The sequence below is a fragment of the Anarrhichthys ocellatus genome, unplaced genomic scaffold (genome assembly GCF_004355925.1).
Source record: "Anarrhichthys ocellatus isolate YVR2014 unplaced genomic scaffold, GSC_Weel_1.0 scaffold24, whole genome shotgun sequence".
NCBI classification, from domain to species: Eukaryota; Metazoa; Chordata; class Actinopteri; order Perciformes; family Anarhichadidae; genus Anarrhichthys; species Anarrhichthys ocellatus.
In genome coordinates, this window is record NW_022280054.1 from 4,735,594 (window position 1) to 4,754,069 (window position 18,476).

The following is an 18,476-nucleotide window of genomic DNA, read 5'->3' on the forward strand; positions in this document are numbered from 1 at the left end:
GCAACTGATTGTGACTGATTGGGCAGTTTGTCTCTACTTTTCCTATATATTTATTTTTTTCTTTCCTTATTTAACATTTAACATTGTGGCTTCCTTTATTACCATGAAACAAACGTACAATCAATCACCCGCTGAGCTGAATCACACAGTTGTCCAATTGTGATTGGTTTGACAAAGTGTTTCTTCCCCTATACCAGAACGATAATGTGTGGAGGCAGACCTTCCTTTATGTGGAGATAGGTCTGGCTATGGGAGACTGTGATTGACATCATTTGAGGATGGGGATGGATTGTGGAAAATGGGAAGAGGGATGATATAGGTATATAGATAAGAGAGCTCAATCAACAGATGGTTGAATGATATTTCAAAGAATGGATTAATTGAATCTACTCAATCATTTTCAAAAGAGGGACATTGATTGAGAAATGTCTCAATTATTGAAAATCATGATTTTCCTTTTAGCTTTGTGTCGCTTGGGGTGAACTTCCCATGTGCTCCCAGAAATGACATTAACAATTCTTTAGCATTCCCCCACTGCTCCACACATCTGTCAGTCCGTTAGGGATGTTCTGAGCAAGCTTTATTTTTTGGGCTGAATCCGATAATTGTTGATAAAAAGATTGTATCTGAAACATCGATATAATCGGTTGATCAGCAGAAATTGTGAATATGATGTAAAAAAGTTAAACTGTAAGAATGTGTCTCCTGAAATTGACATGAAGCGATCAGATAGAGAAAAGACGTATCACTGCTTCTTTTCTTCGTTCTCATAAACAATCTTAAGCAGAGTGCTGACAGGCTTCACAAACCTATAACAGCCAAGTTTGATTTTGGCTCCTCCCCAATTTACTCATAGAATTAACGTTAATAAGCGACTGTTGATACGACCCACCACTGGTGACATGTCATTTGAACTGCTGAAAGCAAGTCAGTGCTGGTCTAAAGAGGAGAAGCTGCTTCCTGAGTGTTTTGTGCACTGATCTTTGCCAATGAGAAAGAGAGGAGAGAAGTAATGCACCTGTTGCCGTCTGAGCTTAACACATTTTTCCAACGCAGGTGAGACAGAGTGTGTGTGTGTGTGTGTTGGTTTTCAACTGTCTCTCTCTTTCTCTCTCTGTCCTCCTTCATTTTGTCCTCATTTAGCTGTGCTTACTTTGTATTCACCTTACAAAACCTCCCCGAGGTTGCTTGATTGATATTATTGCAGTAAAACATTTTTTTTCTTCCAAATGGGTTACTCGTTCTTTAGTTGATGTAAGGTCTTGCATATCAAATTGTTGTATTTTTACCCTGTCTCTGGACAGTCTGTGATATGATATTTTACCCATTATTTAATTTTTGCATGTTGGCTATTGAACATTTAAAATGGTTATGTTGCTCGAGGAAAAGCATGTGTCCCATATATCAACTACAGTAAAATGACACACACTTTCACACACGGTGAAAAAAAGAAGTGTTAAAGGTAGAACACAGCTGTTGCCGTGAGTGTTTATCCTCCTTCAAAATCCATATTATGTGTCCATGTGGAATTGCATTTAACAGTATTTAATGGAGTTAGAGAAAGGCAAGCTTCTCTTTTGCAGAAACAATGAGGACTATATTAAGTAGGAGGGGAAGGAAATGATTCAACTGTGGGAATAGAGTTCAAACCTCTTTTGTTAATTCAGTAGAATGAAAAGTGAAAACAGGATACGATTTATTTATGTCCATCCTCAGTCCAGTCTCGGTCAAGGACAGCCATTACCGGAGGCTATCTTTGGTTTGCTTTGTGCTAACTTACAATGTCATAAATATGAGCCAAAGCATTACGTACATTTTATTTTTGGTTTCTTCAGTGAAACAGAATCAACAAATGAAGCAGAGCAGTAGATACTTTAGACATTTTTTGTTTTTTAGACATTTAGACCAATGTTATTGTTGTCATGTTCTGTCTTTCCTTTTACTAGCAGGGTAATGCTGATGATGTTCTATCTTTTCTCTACTGCGAACAGCTCTCATGAAATAAGTAATAGGCCTTTACAAGTACACTATTGACTTCTGTCTGAGTAACATTTCAGGAAATGACTGAGACTTTGAAAAAAAAAACAATATTCAGGAACATTAAATGCCCTTGGTGCTGACTGCAACAGACTTGTAGGTAATTTCAGGTAGAGCGGCTTGTCCTTTATTCACAAGGTTGATGGTCAAACTTCATCGATGTCCCGTATTTCATTATTGTAATTAAGTTCAAGTTTTAAGTATTAAGTCAGACTAATTGTTCTTTTTTTGTGCTAATGTGTCGGCAGTAAGAAAAGTATAGAATAATGGCAGACTTATCTTTTACAACTTGAGTAGAAAATATTCAATTTGTATCTATTTTTGAGAAGTTAGCTATATTTTTTTTATTTTTTGCCACTGATTTGAACTTGTTTAAAAATACACATAATGACACAGATACAAAACGTGTATGTGAGAGACAAGCTAAGACAGATAACTGCTGAATAACAGACATGACTTCTGTATAATGCTGTGGTCCCAACATTGGTCATTTGTCTCAAAATAGCCTTGCCAAGAATGTTTGGCCTGTGTCTCTCTCTCTCTCTCTCTCTCTCTCTCTCTCTCCTCTTTTTATTTTTCTCTCCATTCTCTCTAGTTCCCTCACTCTCTCTTCTGCAACCGCTCTCTAACTCATTCTTTTCATTTTCCTCTTTAGTTTCTGACTTTCTTTTCCTCTCAGTTGTTAATCTTGTTCTGCTTTTCTATATTTTGCCCTCTCTGTTGTGCTCTCCTCTTTCTTATCACTCCTGACTTCATGTTGGTATAACGGACAGTTATAGAGCTATTCAACACTTCGGCATGATAAATGCTGTTCAGGGAGTGCACTCAACTCTAGCCAATGTTGCACTGTTATGCAAAGTAGCATGAGAGCTGTGAGAGAGAAATAAAGAGAGCGATCAAGCGACACACAGAGACATAATATACAAGGGAGATATCAAGAGAGAAACGCATAGAAAACAAAGTGTTTTTCAGCTTCATTACTGGTTCAATTTCAGGCCTGTGGCATGATCCTTTTGCATGTGTGCACTTGTCAGTGTGAGTGGGTGTGGATATTAGGGATGTAGTACTTATCTTGTCACTGCTAATATTGTTTAAATGTGTTTATGTGGGCTTATTTCCACCAATCATACTTTACACTAGCAGTATATGAGCATTGTGAATTCAGAAATAGTCAGGGACTTGTCATGCCAACTGAAAGTGGCTGCTTTTCCCTGACCTCATGTTCACCATGCAGTTGCCATTACCTCCTGGTCTGCAGTACACAGAGGTCTGACAAATCAATTAAGACTCGTTTCAGTACTAAAAACCATAAACCTTCTTACTCTGACAAAAGTCTGATTGCATGTGTAATAGTTAGTGTAGAGCAGCTTAAGTACACTCAGTTGGCAGTTTATTAGGTGCACCGAGCTAAAACTAATGCAGTCTAATGTATCAGTGCTGCAATGAATCATGAAGGTTATAATGTCTTTGTCCACCTTGTCTATACCAATGAGGAGGGGCTACGTGTCAATTCCACCTCTCTGTGTAATGCAATACAGTTGAACAGCACCACAAACTACATCCTCCAAGTAGAGTATAAAGTTGAATCAACAACTCTCTATATATTCTAACCTTCTTGACTGTAGGATTTATTGCAGGACTCTTGTTTCTGACTGGATTAGTTTAAGATAGATCTACTTAATGAACTTGCAACTGATTGTAACAAAGTTGATTCTATAACAACCTCATCTCTGTATCCTTCCGTCAGCTTGGCCAGAGGCTACGGTGCGATTGGTCGTCTTTGCTGCTGTGCCATTTGCTCATTGGCTCGCTGAGGGCCATGTGCTATGGATGCTGACTCACAGCGAAAAGCAGGGGAAGAGTGTATAAGTGTTACCGTGTCTGTGTTTTGAGACTAAGAAATGAAGAGGAGAGTGGGTGCTGGATGCAGATTTGTTTGTGTGTGTGTGTGTGTGTGTGTGTGTGTGTGAGTGGTTGTCTGTTGTAGAGAAAGACAGACGAGTGCATGGCCATCTGTAAGCAGTTTAGCTGAAAAATAGGTCACACTAGTGCACCTACCAGCCTTTATCTCTCTCTCTCTCTCTCTCTCTCTCGCTCTCGCACACTTTCTGTCTTTTTCTCTCATCCATGTGCTGTCAAGGTTTTGCCATCTAATTATTAGTTTATTTTTGTGCCTTTCTCTCCATTGTATCTTCTTTCTGTTTGTCTGTGCTCTTTCTACCTCACTACCCCCATTGCCTGTTGTTGCCATGACTACCTCGCAGTGTGCTGACATGCACATTGTGGATACCGAGAGGATGAGCGGCTCAAGTAGATCATTAGAAATCTACTGGGTTCCACTAGCTTTTGTGTGTGCGTGATGTATATATGCGCGTGTGTGTGTAAGTATGATGTGTGCGTGTGTGTGTGAGATGTATGTGTGTGGGTGGGTGTGTGTGGGAGATGTATGTGCACGTGTCTGCTCTGTGTGATAACTTGTTCCCAAATGGAGGAAATATATAGTTGGTCGAGTGGCAATGAAGTGGTGTGGTGAAATTGGAATGATGGCTCGATAGCTTTCACTCTGCCTGCAGCCATTTATAGATTCATAGTTCAGCCAGATTATAATATGAGCACCATGCGTTGGAGGCAATTATTTATTTGATTAGGTTTCCTCTCTCACTCTTGCTATTTTAAGATTTTCATCAAATCTTCTGCCACAAGATCTCAGACTAGATGATAACAGCTACAGTAATATGGAAGTATGATTGCTACAGTTAGCGGATCAACGCACACATAGCACTTCTAGTTCAAAACAACGTGGCCTCCCAAAGGCCAAAGGAATCATCAAGTTGGAATCAGTGAATGTTTAGCAACTTGTTTGATAAGTGACTTAAATGATTATCAAATGATCAAAAAAGTTGTTGATAAGTTAATCAACTAATCATTTCATCTCTAGATCTGATTTACGTAGTTGATGAGCAATTAAGCTGCATGCAAATAGTGTGGATAAATAAACAGGGAGAGTGTGGTGGGGGGGGGGGGAGGGTAACAGACTTGAAAATACAGTAGCAGCAGCATCACTTCCATTTTGTTGTCAAGGAATGTGTATGAACCCTAATTTAAACTTGTTTGAGCTTTTAAAAATCCTGCCGGTTTTGTTGTTGTTCTAATCTTTCTCCTCCCACCACCTACTTCCTCCCCTTCTCTCTTAGCTGAGGATAGGTATCCACACCGGTTCGGTGCTGGCAGGCGTGGTCGGGGTTAAAATGCCACGTTATTGCCTGTTTGGGAACAATGTGACACTGGCCAGCAAGTTTGAATCGGGGAGCCATCCGAGGTGTATCAATGTTAGTCCCACAACTTACCAGTAAGTAACGGCACTGAACGAACACACAAACAAATGTGCGTGCACACAAACATATATGCGACCTTCTTTTCAACCATGCCGCCATGACAATAAATGCTTTAAGAGAGCTTCTCTTCTCAACAGGTTGCTGAAAGATGACCGTTCTTTTTCATTTGTCCCTCGCTCACGGCTGGAGCTTCCAGAGAATTTTCCCAAAGAGATCCAAGGGACATGTTATTTCCTGGAGGCGGGGACATCTCACAGCCATGCCTCACTGACCAGCTCTCGCTCCGCTCCCCCGGCCTCTATGAGGAAAGTCTCCTACAGCATTGGGACCATGTTTCTAAGAGAAACAAGTTTGTAGGTCCCATACACAGACTAGGATACACAGGTATTCCTTTTGTGAGAGGCTGGATTTGAACCTGTGGAACATGCAGGATATGAATCACATGGATCTTGGGATATGCAGTGCATTCTATTAAAACTTGGATTCAGACCTCTGAGATGGCCTATATGAATGAAACTTAAAAAAAAAAAAATGCTCTCATTATCGCTGAAAAAGAACAACATGCCCTCATTTTCTCTGAGCGACGGAGATGTGGTTCAAAAAACTTGAGGATCAGCAACTGTGCTAGTCTCACATGGACCCTTCCCTAAGGATGTGTACTGATTGGGTCAATTAGCAGAGAAACCTTAATATAAAACATAGTGATCGAGCTGGATTCCTCAGCTCCGTACCTGGTTTCTAGGTCTCTCCAGTGGACCCACTCTCACAAACAGTACCCTGACACATGTCTAGAGGCAACAATGCTCGGAGACAACCCGGAGAGAGTCCATTTACATGACCGTGGTTGCACTCATTAGTAACCGAAAAGTGCAAACAGAACAAATCCACTTTCCATTAACAAAGTGGATGCAGAGGAATTAAGTTGTATGGACTTTAAGAAGATGGCAACATTGTCACAAATGTTTGCTGTGCATCGTGGCCTCTTGTACAAGAAAGACTGCTACTGAGGACAATACAGCTACCCTTCCAACTGTCCCTCAGTCATGTCACGCTTTACCAAACATACTTCTGACATCTGCTGCTCGTTCCATCCGTCTGACATTCTAGAACCAGTTGGTCGATGTGGGAAGCGAGGAATGAGAGGCGTAAACAAGGTTTGAAAAGGGGTCATCAAAAGACAAATGCCAAAAACACTAGTACACAGCAAACTATAACCAACAACAATCCAGTCATTTCATTGCAGGTAATATGTTTAGGACTGAAAATTATTCCCAGCTCAGTGCCTTTTTACTGCTCAAGTCAGGACAAATACAAGATGGGTTCATTTTGAATATTTGAAAAGAAAAAAACCACAAGGAGCGCTTCATTTATCTTGTGTTTCTACTTGTTTTAAGACATTTTTTACGACACTTTATATACACTGGAGGGTGCGAGATTTAAATGAGGGAATGACATGTGCCAAAGGTTGTGAGCCACATTTTGGAGCTGTGATGTTGCAAGTCACGACAGTCACCTTATCGCACCAAGCCGCCAGGAGTCCCGACTAGCTGTGTCTTTGATTTTAAGACGGCCACGAGTGACTGGCAAGATAAATCAAGCGCTTCTTAAATAGTTCAAATATTTAAAATTCTATTCATCTGTTTCTTTGTCCAGATAAACTAATAATAAACACAACATAGTACTAATAATATTGTACTATACTAACTTGTACACATAGTCACAGAACGCATGCTTGACACGGTTCACTTTTACATACATAATCTTTTTTTAATTGTATTGTTTTTTACCACGTGGATATAAAAATACACACTAGCCCCATGCAAATGTAACCAACAGGATTCAAATTGAAGTCTATTAGTTTGCTGGTAGACTGAATATGATTTACTCGGTGGAAATCTCAGGCCTTCCAAACACTTCTGCGTAGCTCAACAACTAGACATAAGAAAATACGTTTTGTCGAAGAGAAACTTCATAAACTTGGCATATTTGGATAATAACTTAATCTAACTTGCACTACATTGCTGCCATTGTTCTCTTTGTTTGCTGACATCACATAGATGTGACATCAGTAAAGTACAAATCATACATCAGGAAAAAATAATTTGTAGGAGGCATTAGTTTCCATAAAATATTATGTTTTAGATGTTGATAGAAAAGTAAATAGAGGTTTGTCAACATCACATCCTAATTTAAATGTATTACTGAAAACAAAAGAATTCTGAAATGATCTAGGTTGTTTAAATTTGAATAAGTGGTAGTACCTGTGCGTGCTTACCTTCTTGGCGTAAATAAGTGTTTTTCTCAATTGTACAACAACATCACAATATGACTTAATAACCAAACGATTAATAACATTTATTAACAACAGCATAACATACATTTTTGACAGTGGAAAAACTCCAGCACAGGTTTAAATTCACTTTTAAATCACAAACCTTCACCAGGAATGGAAAGAAAATAGCATGATGCAATTTCTCTACATTTTGCCAAATAACATAGTGGTTGCTAAACCTCTAAAATATCTAATAAAATGTGCCAAATGAATTCTTAGTCACCACCAGCACAGGCTCATCTTTCTAAGGCAAAGGATTTTTTTTTTTCCTGCTGACTTCTATGTACGTTTAGTTGTTAAAGGCAGGACCAGCACATTTTGACAGCCAAACACTTTGTCTTCTCAATGGCCGTGTCGGGGATTCAACAGGAACATATGCTGGCTTTAATATGTAAAGCACAGCTTGTGGGAAAACATCCAAAGGATAATTTACTTGGGACATGAAAACTAATGTCCATCTGGTTGAAAGATTCACCCACTTAAAGGGTATTGTGTCCTCTCCCTGAGGTCGACACCAGCATATAAGAAAGCTGAGTGCCATATATGAAGTAAGGATGGGAGGAGGGGAATATAGATATTTCATTTTGACAATGCTTGAAAGCTTTGGTCAAAGGTTATTATTGTCATACATAATTATAACAACTGTCATCAGATTCCCTGACAGATGTACTATCAGAAAGCTTCAAACACTTGCACATCTACAGCATTTCCTGTAAAGGTCCTGAAATATTTTGGCAATGAGAATAGACATTTTTGAAAATCGTATCCATGTTTTTTATAAACAAAAATAACTATAACCTACTTTTAGAATTATTTCCTGTTACTTTAAATATACTATGCATTATAAAATTAATAATAGACTAGTCAATGATAACAAGTCAAATTAAATTATTCAAAGACTTGGGAGCATAGTTTTTAGCCTAAAAATATCAGGAACACAATGAAATGTGTATTAACTCTGAATTAGGTGCCATTGTTAGGGTCAGCCTTGTAATCTGAAGCCTAAGGAATTGCTCTACAGTATAAATTGATTTAATAAAGATAACTCGAAATTCAAGTCAGTAGATTATTGTTTTTGCTACACCTGTTAGAAAGCAGCATAACATTGTATTGCTTTGTGGAAACACTGCCCAAAAAGTTTTTGTGATATTATAGAGAACCAGAATCTGCAACCGCTACCTGGGACATCAGTGAAACATACGTTGTGTATATGCACACATCAGTGGTTCAGAAGATTAGCGTATTGACGTTTCTCTTTATAGTAATGATGACATGCCTGCCTATAAAAAGCCCAATAGGTTCAATATAATTGCCAAATACACTAGAGAATGGTTCATCTTTTAACAAAAACCCATGAGAAGTTTCCGAGTCTTAAAGTCCCGGGAAAGTGGATTCTGCTTCGCCTTATATTTTCCCCTGATAATAAAGTAAAGTATAACGAAAGGCCACATGGACAATTTGATAAATAACATCAGTTTTCAGAGAGATACCTAAAGAGGCTCTATTTTAGTCAACTCAAAATCCCATATGCACAATTGAACCGACCAGGAACATAGAACAAGTAATCGTTTGAGGTCACTCATAGGGGGATTAGTCAATACTACGCAGACTTCAAATGGAAACCAGAATGCTTCTGATACCAAGATATTGTCCTGTTGCCATTAGAGGTTAGACTGTACATAAAAAGATAAATGCAAGAAAAAAAATGTAAAATCCCCAAAAAAATTCTTTAGGTTTCCCATAAAGAAGGTGCACCACTCTAAAGTGTATTTGACAGTGTTATTGAGGCTGGGGTTTTATATATAGAGACGCTTCAGCACTCTCTGACTGCCATCCTTGCGATTTTCTACAATGCATACATGCATTTATGTGTACTAAATGAATCAATTGTAGCATACATGTAGAGCAGATGTCATTTACATACAACTTCAGCAGTGCCTGAATTCTGTATCTCGGCTAAATAAAGGACATTACACCAGCGTTACACCCACGCAACTTGTGTCCAACTCTCATGCCGCCAAGTCTGTAAGTTCTCAGCATAATGTTAAATGTTTGGTCAGATCTTGCTGTTATGAAGCTGAGGGGTTGCAGGTACTGGTTTTCTACCGTGTTGTTGTCATTAATGGACCTTTTTTAGGTCGCTTACTCATACACAGGCAGCCATCACAGTTACAGTGGCAATACAACTGAGCTGTACTGTATAAGCAGTGTTAAACAATGTATACGAGCAAATGTTGTCATGAGCCTGAGGTAAGTCAGGGAGGGTCCAGTAACCAGTGAGCGAAAGCCAAAAACATCTGGAACTCCAGCAACACTGCTTGTCTGTGTGAATGTGTGTGTGTGTGTGTGTGTCAAACAATATAAGAACCTATTGAGATGTACAAACATAATAATTTGTTAATTAACGCCTATTGTACTTGTAACAAATCTGTACAATTTAGATCTATTTAATATATAAAACTATGGAAATTGTTATAAAATCCGCTGATTTTCTTTGGGCTATAATTCACAAAATGATTTGACGTAATCACATGTTTCACTGCTTTGTTGTCCGTTTTCTATTTCAGATACTTTATGTCAGTATATGTGCCATCTAAAGCCAGGCTGGGTTTCCCAACATGCCAGTGTCCCACAAAACCTTCCCACCCTCAAGTATTGTTTTTTTCAAGAATTTAGAAAAAGAAAAATGTAGATTTTTCCATTTACTCTGTTGTACTTTTTTATTACACATCAAATTTCGAATGGTTTTCTTAAATGATGGATTTATGAAGCAACTGAATGAACATGACGCTGTCATTTTTATTGAAAGACAAAGTTGCTTGACATGTTTCTTGCAGGACATTGTTGTAAACTGTCTTGTTGCCAAGATCAACTTCACCCCCATTGACTTGCAGTAGAGTGAGTCCAAGCTGATGGGAAACTGGTCCCTATTTAACATTTGCCTGGTTTTAACAGCAGAAACAAACATGGTGGGTGCTTACCATCCATGTCCAGGGTTCACAAAAAAATCCAGCCCTCCTTAAGGATGCATATTACTCCACCAATCTCCAATCTGTAAAGCTTCACCCACATGAGAATAGTAGCTTCCATAACATTTGCTCACCAGCTCACGTTAAGTCTAATATAATTGTGACATTTCACTGGGATCTCTCTCAGATGTCACTTTGGAAACCGCTGGTTGGACAGTGTTTTTAACTTTGATGTCATGTTGTAAACCTGCAGAGCTGACCCTGGACATGAACCCTGTTTGATTCTGTCGTTGGAATCAGGTGTGTGGAAGAGGCTTGATGACAGCTGTTTGTTTTGACTGACATTAAGGGCACATCTTCTCTCTTATATGATGTAAATAAATAAAAAAACACCAAGTATCTTTAATAAGTAGAAAAGACTGTGGCTGTTACTACATACATTTACACATTTGTATATGACGGATGAGCAGGAACAAAACCTGCAATAACTGATTTTTTGGCCACTTGATGGTGGTGAACACAACACTGATCAATCGCTATCTTTTAAGTTGAAATGGCAAACTTGTTAACAAACAGTTGCTTATTTATACATTCAGTTGAGGAGAATCATCAATCATCAGGAGTTATGTTTCTGACACCTTGTGAATGGAATCCAATATGCATTCTCTTGTTGCTCTGCATTTGGTCTCCAGCAACTCTTGAGGGAAATATCTGTCTCTTTAGCTGCTAAATGCACCACTAGGTTCAACTGGGGCGGGTTGCTAGTAATCGGACCGCATGTGGAAGTGTCCCTGGGCTGCTGCGGTGGAAACCGATCCTGCGAGATTGAACCAAAACAGTAAAGTTGCCAGAGAGCAAAACAAATAGCAGAACATTCTGCCATGTTGAGGGGAGCCCCAGATTCAAGTGAATTTTCTCTGTAGGTTTCATTATTACAAAAGACCTCTCTCACATTGTCATTTGATATGTTAGTGTAATCCAGATTAACCTAAACTGGTTTTCTCATATATGGTTTAAAATAAATCTATATTCAACCTGTATCTGAATCAAATGAGTTGATTTCCTGAAAACTTTCTACAAGACAAGGATACAGCAGGTTCACCAACACAGATGTTTTAACTTGTTGCCTGATTAGTGCTCTTGTCAGAACTGTGTGTGTACAGACTGTGATGGATTGACATCTCATTCACTCTCCTTATATTTAAGGAGTGACATCATGTAATATTCAGCATAGCCCCACCCTCAGCATATATGCTCCTCCACGACTGTCAAGGATTTAAAAAGAATATCCGTGCAAGTTGGTAGAAACAATCATTACATTCGGTTTTCTCTGTCTTTGCAGGTTTCAGCTACTCATCAGGTCCTTTGGTAGTGTGATTGTAAACCTCATTTTCACGTCCTTTTTGTCCTGTTTTCACAATTTTATCAGTTAATAAGCTCCAATTCCACAAAATAGCATGCTGTCCCAGCTCGCATGAGCACCTTCTGAACAGTGCCGTGTGCAGAGGTGGTGGTGGAAATGAATCTTCTCTAACTTAGTCTCCTAGTACTCACTTGTCAAGGTGTAACTAAAGCTGTTTAAACAAAAGCACGTAAAAGAGAAGATGTCAGCCAACCAATCTGAAAGTTTAAGGAGGCTTTCAAATTGTGTTAATAATTCTCAGCCTGCATGCAATTTGCAAAATGAAATTGGTTTCCATGTAAACTATGGTAACCAGCAGAGTTGTGTTGCTGTCTCCTGTTATGTTTGTTATTCATGTGCAGCTCTTTGTAGAACTCCTCTCACACCGTGCAGCTTTAATTAGTAATAACAGTCACGTAACACTTAAGCCAGAAGCCTGCAAAACATTCAATGACAATTCCAAGATGATGTTCATTTCCCTCCCATGCATTCTAATAGTTCTCCCTCTTCTCTGCTCACCCTCCATCCGTCCTTCTGCCCTTCATCTTTTACCCCCTCGCACCCTGTATATGCAAATACATCACCATTACACTAATTGACTGTGGGAGGTTTGATTATTTCAAACCATCTTCACTACACAGAGGAGTGAGTATGGGCTGTGGCATAACATCGCACAAGCTTACGTGCTAATGGCAATCCCCCCCCCCCCACACACACACACACACACACAGACACACAGACACACATATACAGTATATTGAAGGTAGGTATGAAAGAGTGAACAAAGGTCATGTAATTTACACACTGCTTGTCATATTAACCAAATGAAGCAGGGCCGAGTTATGGGGTGCTGACAGTATTACAGTTTGACAGGGAGTTGTGAGGGTGGTGTGGGGTAAAGGTGTGTGTACTGTATATGTGTGTCAGACCACTCTGCATCAGAATTAATTATGCAGCCATTATTCATGGAGGCATGTGTAGAAATGATGCTGTCTGATCTCCGTATAGCAGAACATTGAGTGTGGTTTGGTATGTTTTCCTTTCTGCTTGAGCAGAATTTCTACTGTGAGAGAATTTTTTACCGTATCCAGTGTTACCGTAACCATATTGAAATTGTGCCTTTATATCTTTGGAAAAAATGTTTCTGGAAGTTCAAGATCAATTCAACAACATCAGTGGTTCAACACAACAAACAAACTCAACTCTTGGTCCACTTATCCACTTCTTTCAACTGCATTTCACAGTCTTCATTGGTGGGTAGCGTTTTAGGACTTCTTGTCGGTGTTGGCTTGGTAAAATGCTCCAGGGAATCTCGCACTGTAAGCAGACCTTTACATAGTTATACTCAAAGCCTATTTGAAAACAGAATGTATAACATCAAGGTCTTCATCAACCTTCATTAGATTAATATGTTTCCATACGCTGTAAACATGTAGATGAAGATTTATAAAGGACTGACCTTCATCTTCCTCTTGGTTCTTGTTAGGTAATAAACTGTCAGTGACTCTCACTAACAGGGCGTGTCCACTCACACCTACTACAAGACCACCCTGCCAGCCTCCCAGTTTGTGTGTGTGTGTGTGTGTGTATCTGTGTGCATTAGTTCAGTCGAGGGGCGTGATCGTCAATAATGAATCACTGCTGCCTTCGTCACTTGTTTTCTACTTCCATTTGTTCTCTCCCTCCCTCCATCTTTCTCTCGTCCGTCACTTTCTACATTTCTCTCTCTAGCTCCCTCAATTCTTTCACATCACTCTGTTCCTCTTTTTTTTCCAAGCCAAGTCCCACTCTAATCAGCTTGGCTATAAATGTCTCTGTTGTTCTGCTGTTTTATCTTTTACCACCCTTTCAGCTGAATGCCAGTAACATTTAAGTCATCTGAATTCAGTACATGGCTCATGTACTGATCTCCTTATATCCTTCCCCCGAAATCCGTATTTAAACACTGCTGCTCTGCAACAGAATTGACCTTACAGTAATCATTATAGTTTTGCTTGCGTTTGAAGTGTGACATTGTTCAAAACCCCAGAATTGACATTTTCATTATAGGTACACAATAAATATGACACTACAGTTTGGAAAAAGATGGCCTTGACAACCCTTAAACTACTGAAGGGGAAGCACAAGACGAAAAACAATATGATCAAGTGTAACTGTTGAAGAATCTTTATAAACAGTGAACGAGATGACAGACAAACTGAAATCTAAGCCGACTTTATCCCAAACAAGCAATAATCCGCATATCCTGCCTTGCTCTGATATTTTGCACCATGGTCACCACAGTGGAAAAGAGATGAGCAGGATTAGGGATTAGTGTTGATCCATAGAGGCAACCTCACAAGGCCGTGTATCTGCATGTGTTTGTGTGAGTGCATACAGTAAGTGTCTGTGTGGGACAGCTTGTAACCACCCCCACTATCATGTCCATCTCCCTGCACATGTGCCTTTTTACTCTGCTGTATGCTTTCATTTGGCTTCCATTAATCCTCATAGGATGAACAAAGTGATGCGTATTGACTGGAACACAAATGTATATTCTTTGTAGAAGTCTCTACAGTCACCCATACATGAAATCCTGGTTAATCTCAGAAATCTGTACATAATATCGTTGGGACAGCGTTATTCTTACAGGATTATTGTTGCAGAAAATACACCATTAGCACCAATGTTGCAGAAAAAAACATAATCTCAGCTCATACAGAGCATTTTAGCATCTTTCAGCCCACATAGCTATCAAATTGTCATTTTAGGCTTTTATGTAAGAAGTGCACGTCGTCACTGTTACGTCACCCATTCTGTTTGGGCTACGGTTTTGAAGCTTTGAGTAAAGCATTTTGGCTGTCGCCATCTTGTTTTTCGCAACCAGAAGTGGCAAGAGAAGTACAACAAAATACTGAATGGGACACTTTAGCCGCAGCTAAACAAGAGATAATACTCAATGTCCTCACTTAACCGTCTGAATTGTGTGTGTTTCTTGTTTTCATGACTTTTGGGGACTTTAAATTGACTTACATTTATTTCCTGGAGACTTACCCTACCCCAACGATAATCGCTACCAGCCTAATCCTAACCCATACTCAAACCTTAACCAGAACCTAACCTGACCCTAACCTTACACCAAGTCTTCACCCTATAATGTAATGATTTATGTTACGCAAATGTGCATTTTGTTCCCATAAGGAAGGCGAGTCCCCTCAATGTGACTGTGTAAACAGATTGATGTCCCTACAAGACAAGTAAAAAACACCCACACACACTGCCAGGCTTTGAAGCCAATCCATCGCTGCTCAAAGGAACTAGAAGGTCATAGATACACAGCTGATAAAATAAACTGCACGTATCTGTGAGAGAGTGTGTGTGTGTGTGTGTGTCTTGTAATGTGTGTGATTTAAGGATATGCTCTCAATACCCTCCTACTTCCTGGAACATCGTGTAACTCCATTATCATGCTCTCATTAGATACTCATTCAGACCAATCAGATTGCTCTGTAATCTAATCATTCCGAATATAGTACGAGAGGAATCCATTATTACTGCAAATGTCCAGCTAATTAGAACAGGGACGCACCACCTGCTGTGTGTTTGTGTCATTGTACATGGTTAGGGATTTACACTGAGCGAGTACATTTTAGACGGCCCTCACCTCTTCACTGAGCTGGTTTGGGTTACAATTTGGAGACATTAGACATATATTGGAGATTTAGTAGATTTATTTTGGTCCTGTTGTGCGTGTTTGAAACAGAGAGCAGGCTTATGTGTTCATGTGAATGTGTGTGGCCTCCAAAGGAATACCCGGCTCTTGTAAATTGAGAACTATGGATGGAGAGACAACGCGGTCGCCTCGACCTGATAATAACTCAGGTTGTGTGGTGTGCTGGGAGTTACTCTAACTTGGCTTTGATCCGAATGACTCAGAAAGCCTGGATGTGTTCTCACTCAAGTCTATGTTTGTGTGTAGTGAAGAGTGTGTATTTTCTGTTATTTTAAGTTGTTTTTTTTTTCACATATTTGTCATTTTTTGAATGCTGACTGTCTAGCCTCCTTAACAAGAGCAGAAGAGGAAGACAGAGGTGATTGTAAGGAGATAAGATTTGGTTATTTGGCAGATGAAGAAGAGTGACTTACAGTAAGTGAGTACATTAATTTACAGGAAGTATACGAGATGAATGGAAATGCACAAAGGGAGGAGGAAAGGAGGAAAGTAATTAAACAACGTTAAGACGTGGATAGAGAGATATGCGAAAAATGAAGAGAGTGAAAGGGAGGAAACACACATTCACAAATCTAAGACTCCCACACTGCTACGGGTGCACTGGTTGTTGTTGGAATGGAATGAACATATTCCCCCGACAGCTGAGAAAAATGATCTTGGAGAGTTTTACCCATCATTTTAAGACAAATCTCATAGGCAGCGATAAATCATACAGAGACAACAGTGGGAATTAATCAAGAAATATCTATTTAAGTGCATTTGTTAATTTCATTTGATATATGTTTACATTTACCCATTGATCACACTGTAATTAGTAACCAATATGAGGTGAAAGGCGTGAAACATGCCATTTTACCGAGAGTTAATGACAGGAATCTGAAATCAAGGTTATTTTAGTACATAAAAAAACAACTATCCCCAAGCCTCATTACTGCTGCCAGTCACAAGATAACAGACGATGAATCAACATGGATATACAGTCACATCTGTAACATTGAAGACTTTTTTAATCTTAGATTTCAGACACAATTAATTCTTTCTTATCTAGAGTACTAAAATTCAGACCATATGTTGGTGGCGAGGTGAAACAAACAATCTTTGTGAGACTCAAGATAACATGAAATCAAACATTTTTTCTCTTTTAGCTTTAAAATCCTCTGATTGAAAACAGTTGTATATTTCATACATTGCCACCAAGTGACATTAGCGGACAGCTCATAGCTTTAAGGAACAGTGATGATAGCTGCCTTTGAGGATCTGTATCTGTAATGTACCAGTCTCAGTGGCAAGCTGTATTATGCCACCAAAACAACAATTATGTTGCATATTGGTTTGAGCCAAATGTTAAGTTACTTGTCACCATGGTATTTGATCTCACTTGTATTCCTGCTTTAGAACATTGTAGATGCATAATAATATAATACCTCATTGTACAAGGAATTTAAATGATGAAAACAAGTGATATTTGCAGCCAATGATGAGACACATTTTATGCATCCTTTCCCTAACACATGCACTGTGAATAAGTTTGGCTGCTATTCCTGCTCATAACAAGCTTTAGCAGCCATGGAGAGTGTACAAATTATTTCCCCAAAATGACACATCTCTTTAGAATTCATATTCACTTCCAAAAATGCTAATTTTTTTATAACAGACAACAGAGCAATGTTATAGTCTTGAGTATAGTTGTTTCCTTTCATGGATAGTTTGATTGCAGCATAGATTTACTACATAAAAAGAAAAAATAACACAAGATTCAAAAATCAGAAGTAGGTTAAAGTGAAAAAAGCAGATTGGAATTTACTCTATACTCCTCTGCTTCTTTTCAAAATCTAAAGGCGAAGGCGTATATATATACGCTGCATAAACATATACTTTACTGTATGTATGTAATGGTTATGGACAGTCAGGCTTGTCTGCCCACAAGCACGCACAGAGTTTAAATGAAGTTTAACAGTAAACATTCCCCCGGCCTGTTTGACATTTGACCCGCATGAACTCGTTCTATTCCTCCTCTTTTCCTCAGCTGAAACAACAATCCTCACTGCGTTTGTTTGTGAGAATGAGAGTGTACAATGTGTTTCTGCATGTATTTATTCACTAAAACAAACTGATGGGAATATATTGATGTTTTGATAATTTTTCGAACTTTAGAGGTCAGAACATGGAAGGGAAACTATGTGTTTGTATGTGTACATGTTTGTTGGCTTAAAAAAACGTTTGGCTTCTAAAAGCAACTATGTTATTCATGTTTTTTTTCGAGACCTTTGATCTGACACCTAAATGGAAGAAAGACAAGAAGGGATCGGCTTGCACTGACAAATTGCCATCTCCCTTATTGAGGATGTTTTTTTTTCTTGCATCCTTATAAAACATATATTTTAAGATGTTGAAGTAAAGGTAAAATATTGGGACACTGGAATGCAGTGTGAGACGTCTGACATGCTTTCATTTGTGATATATTCCTCATCCAGTGGAAGCTGAGTGTACGCAGTTTTTCTCTGCTGCCCTTTTGCACAATAATACAATTTCATCTTTGAGCCACCACTGCTACAGGTCACTGAACAGTGTAACCAGGGAAAAGTAATGGAAAATGCTTTGCTCAAGGGCAGCATGGTGGTAGCCGCAAAGAGATAAAAACCTGCTGTATCGTTGTCTTTAATTAACTTAAAGACTCTAACCTCGATAA

General features: G+C 39.0%; 1 protein-coding gene across 1 annotated transcript in view; it reads left to right on the forward strand.

The window, feature by feature from the left end:
- Positions 1 to 11,711, forward strand: part of gucy1a2 (guanylate cyclase 1, soluble, alpha 2) — a 37,132-nt gene extending 25,421 nt beyond the window's left edge. Inside the window, exons 8-9 of the mRNA XM_031860663.1 lie at positions 5,232 to 5,386; positions 5,510 to 11,711. Coding sequence (XP_031716523.1) covers positions 5,232 to 5,386; positions 5,510 to 5,729 — 375 coding nt within the window. The 3' untranslated portion in view covers positions 5,730 to 11,711. The remainder of the gene's footprint in view (positions 1 to 5,231; positions 5,387 to 5,509) is intronic.
- The last annotated feature ends 6,765 nt before the right edge of the window (positions 11,712 to 18,476 follow it).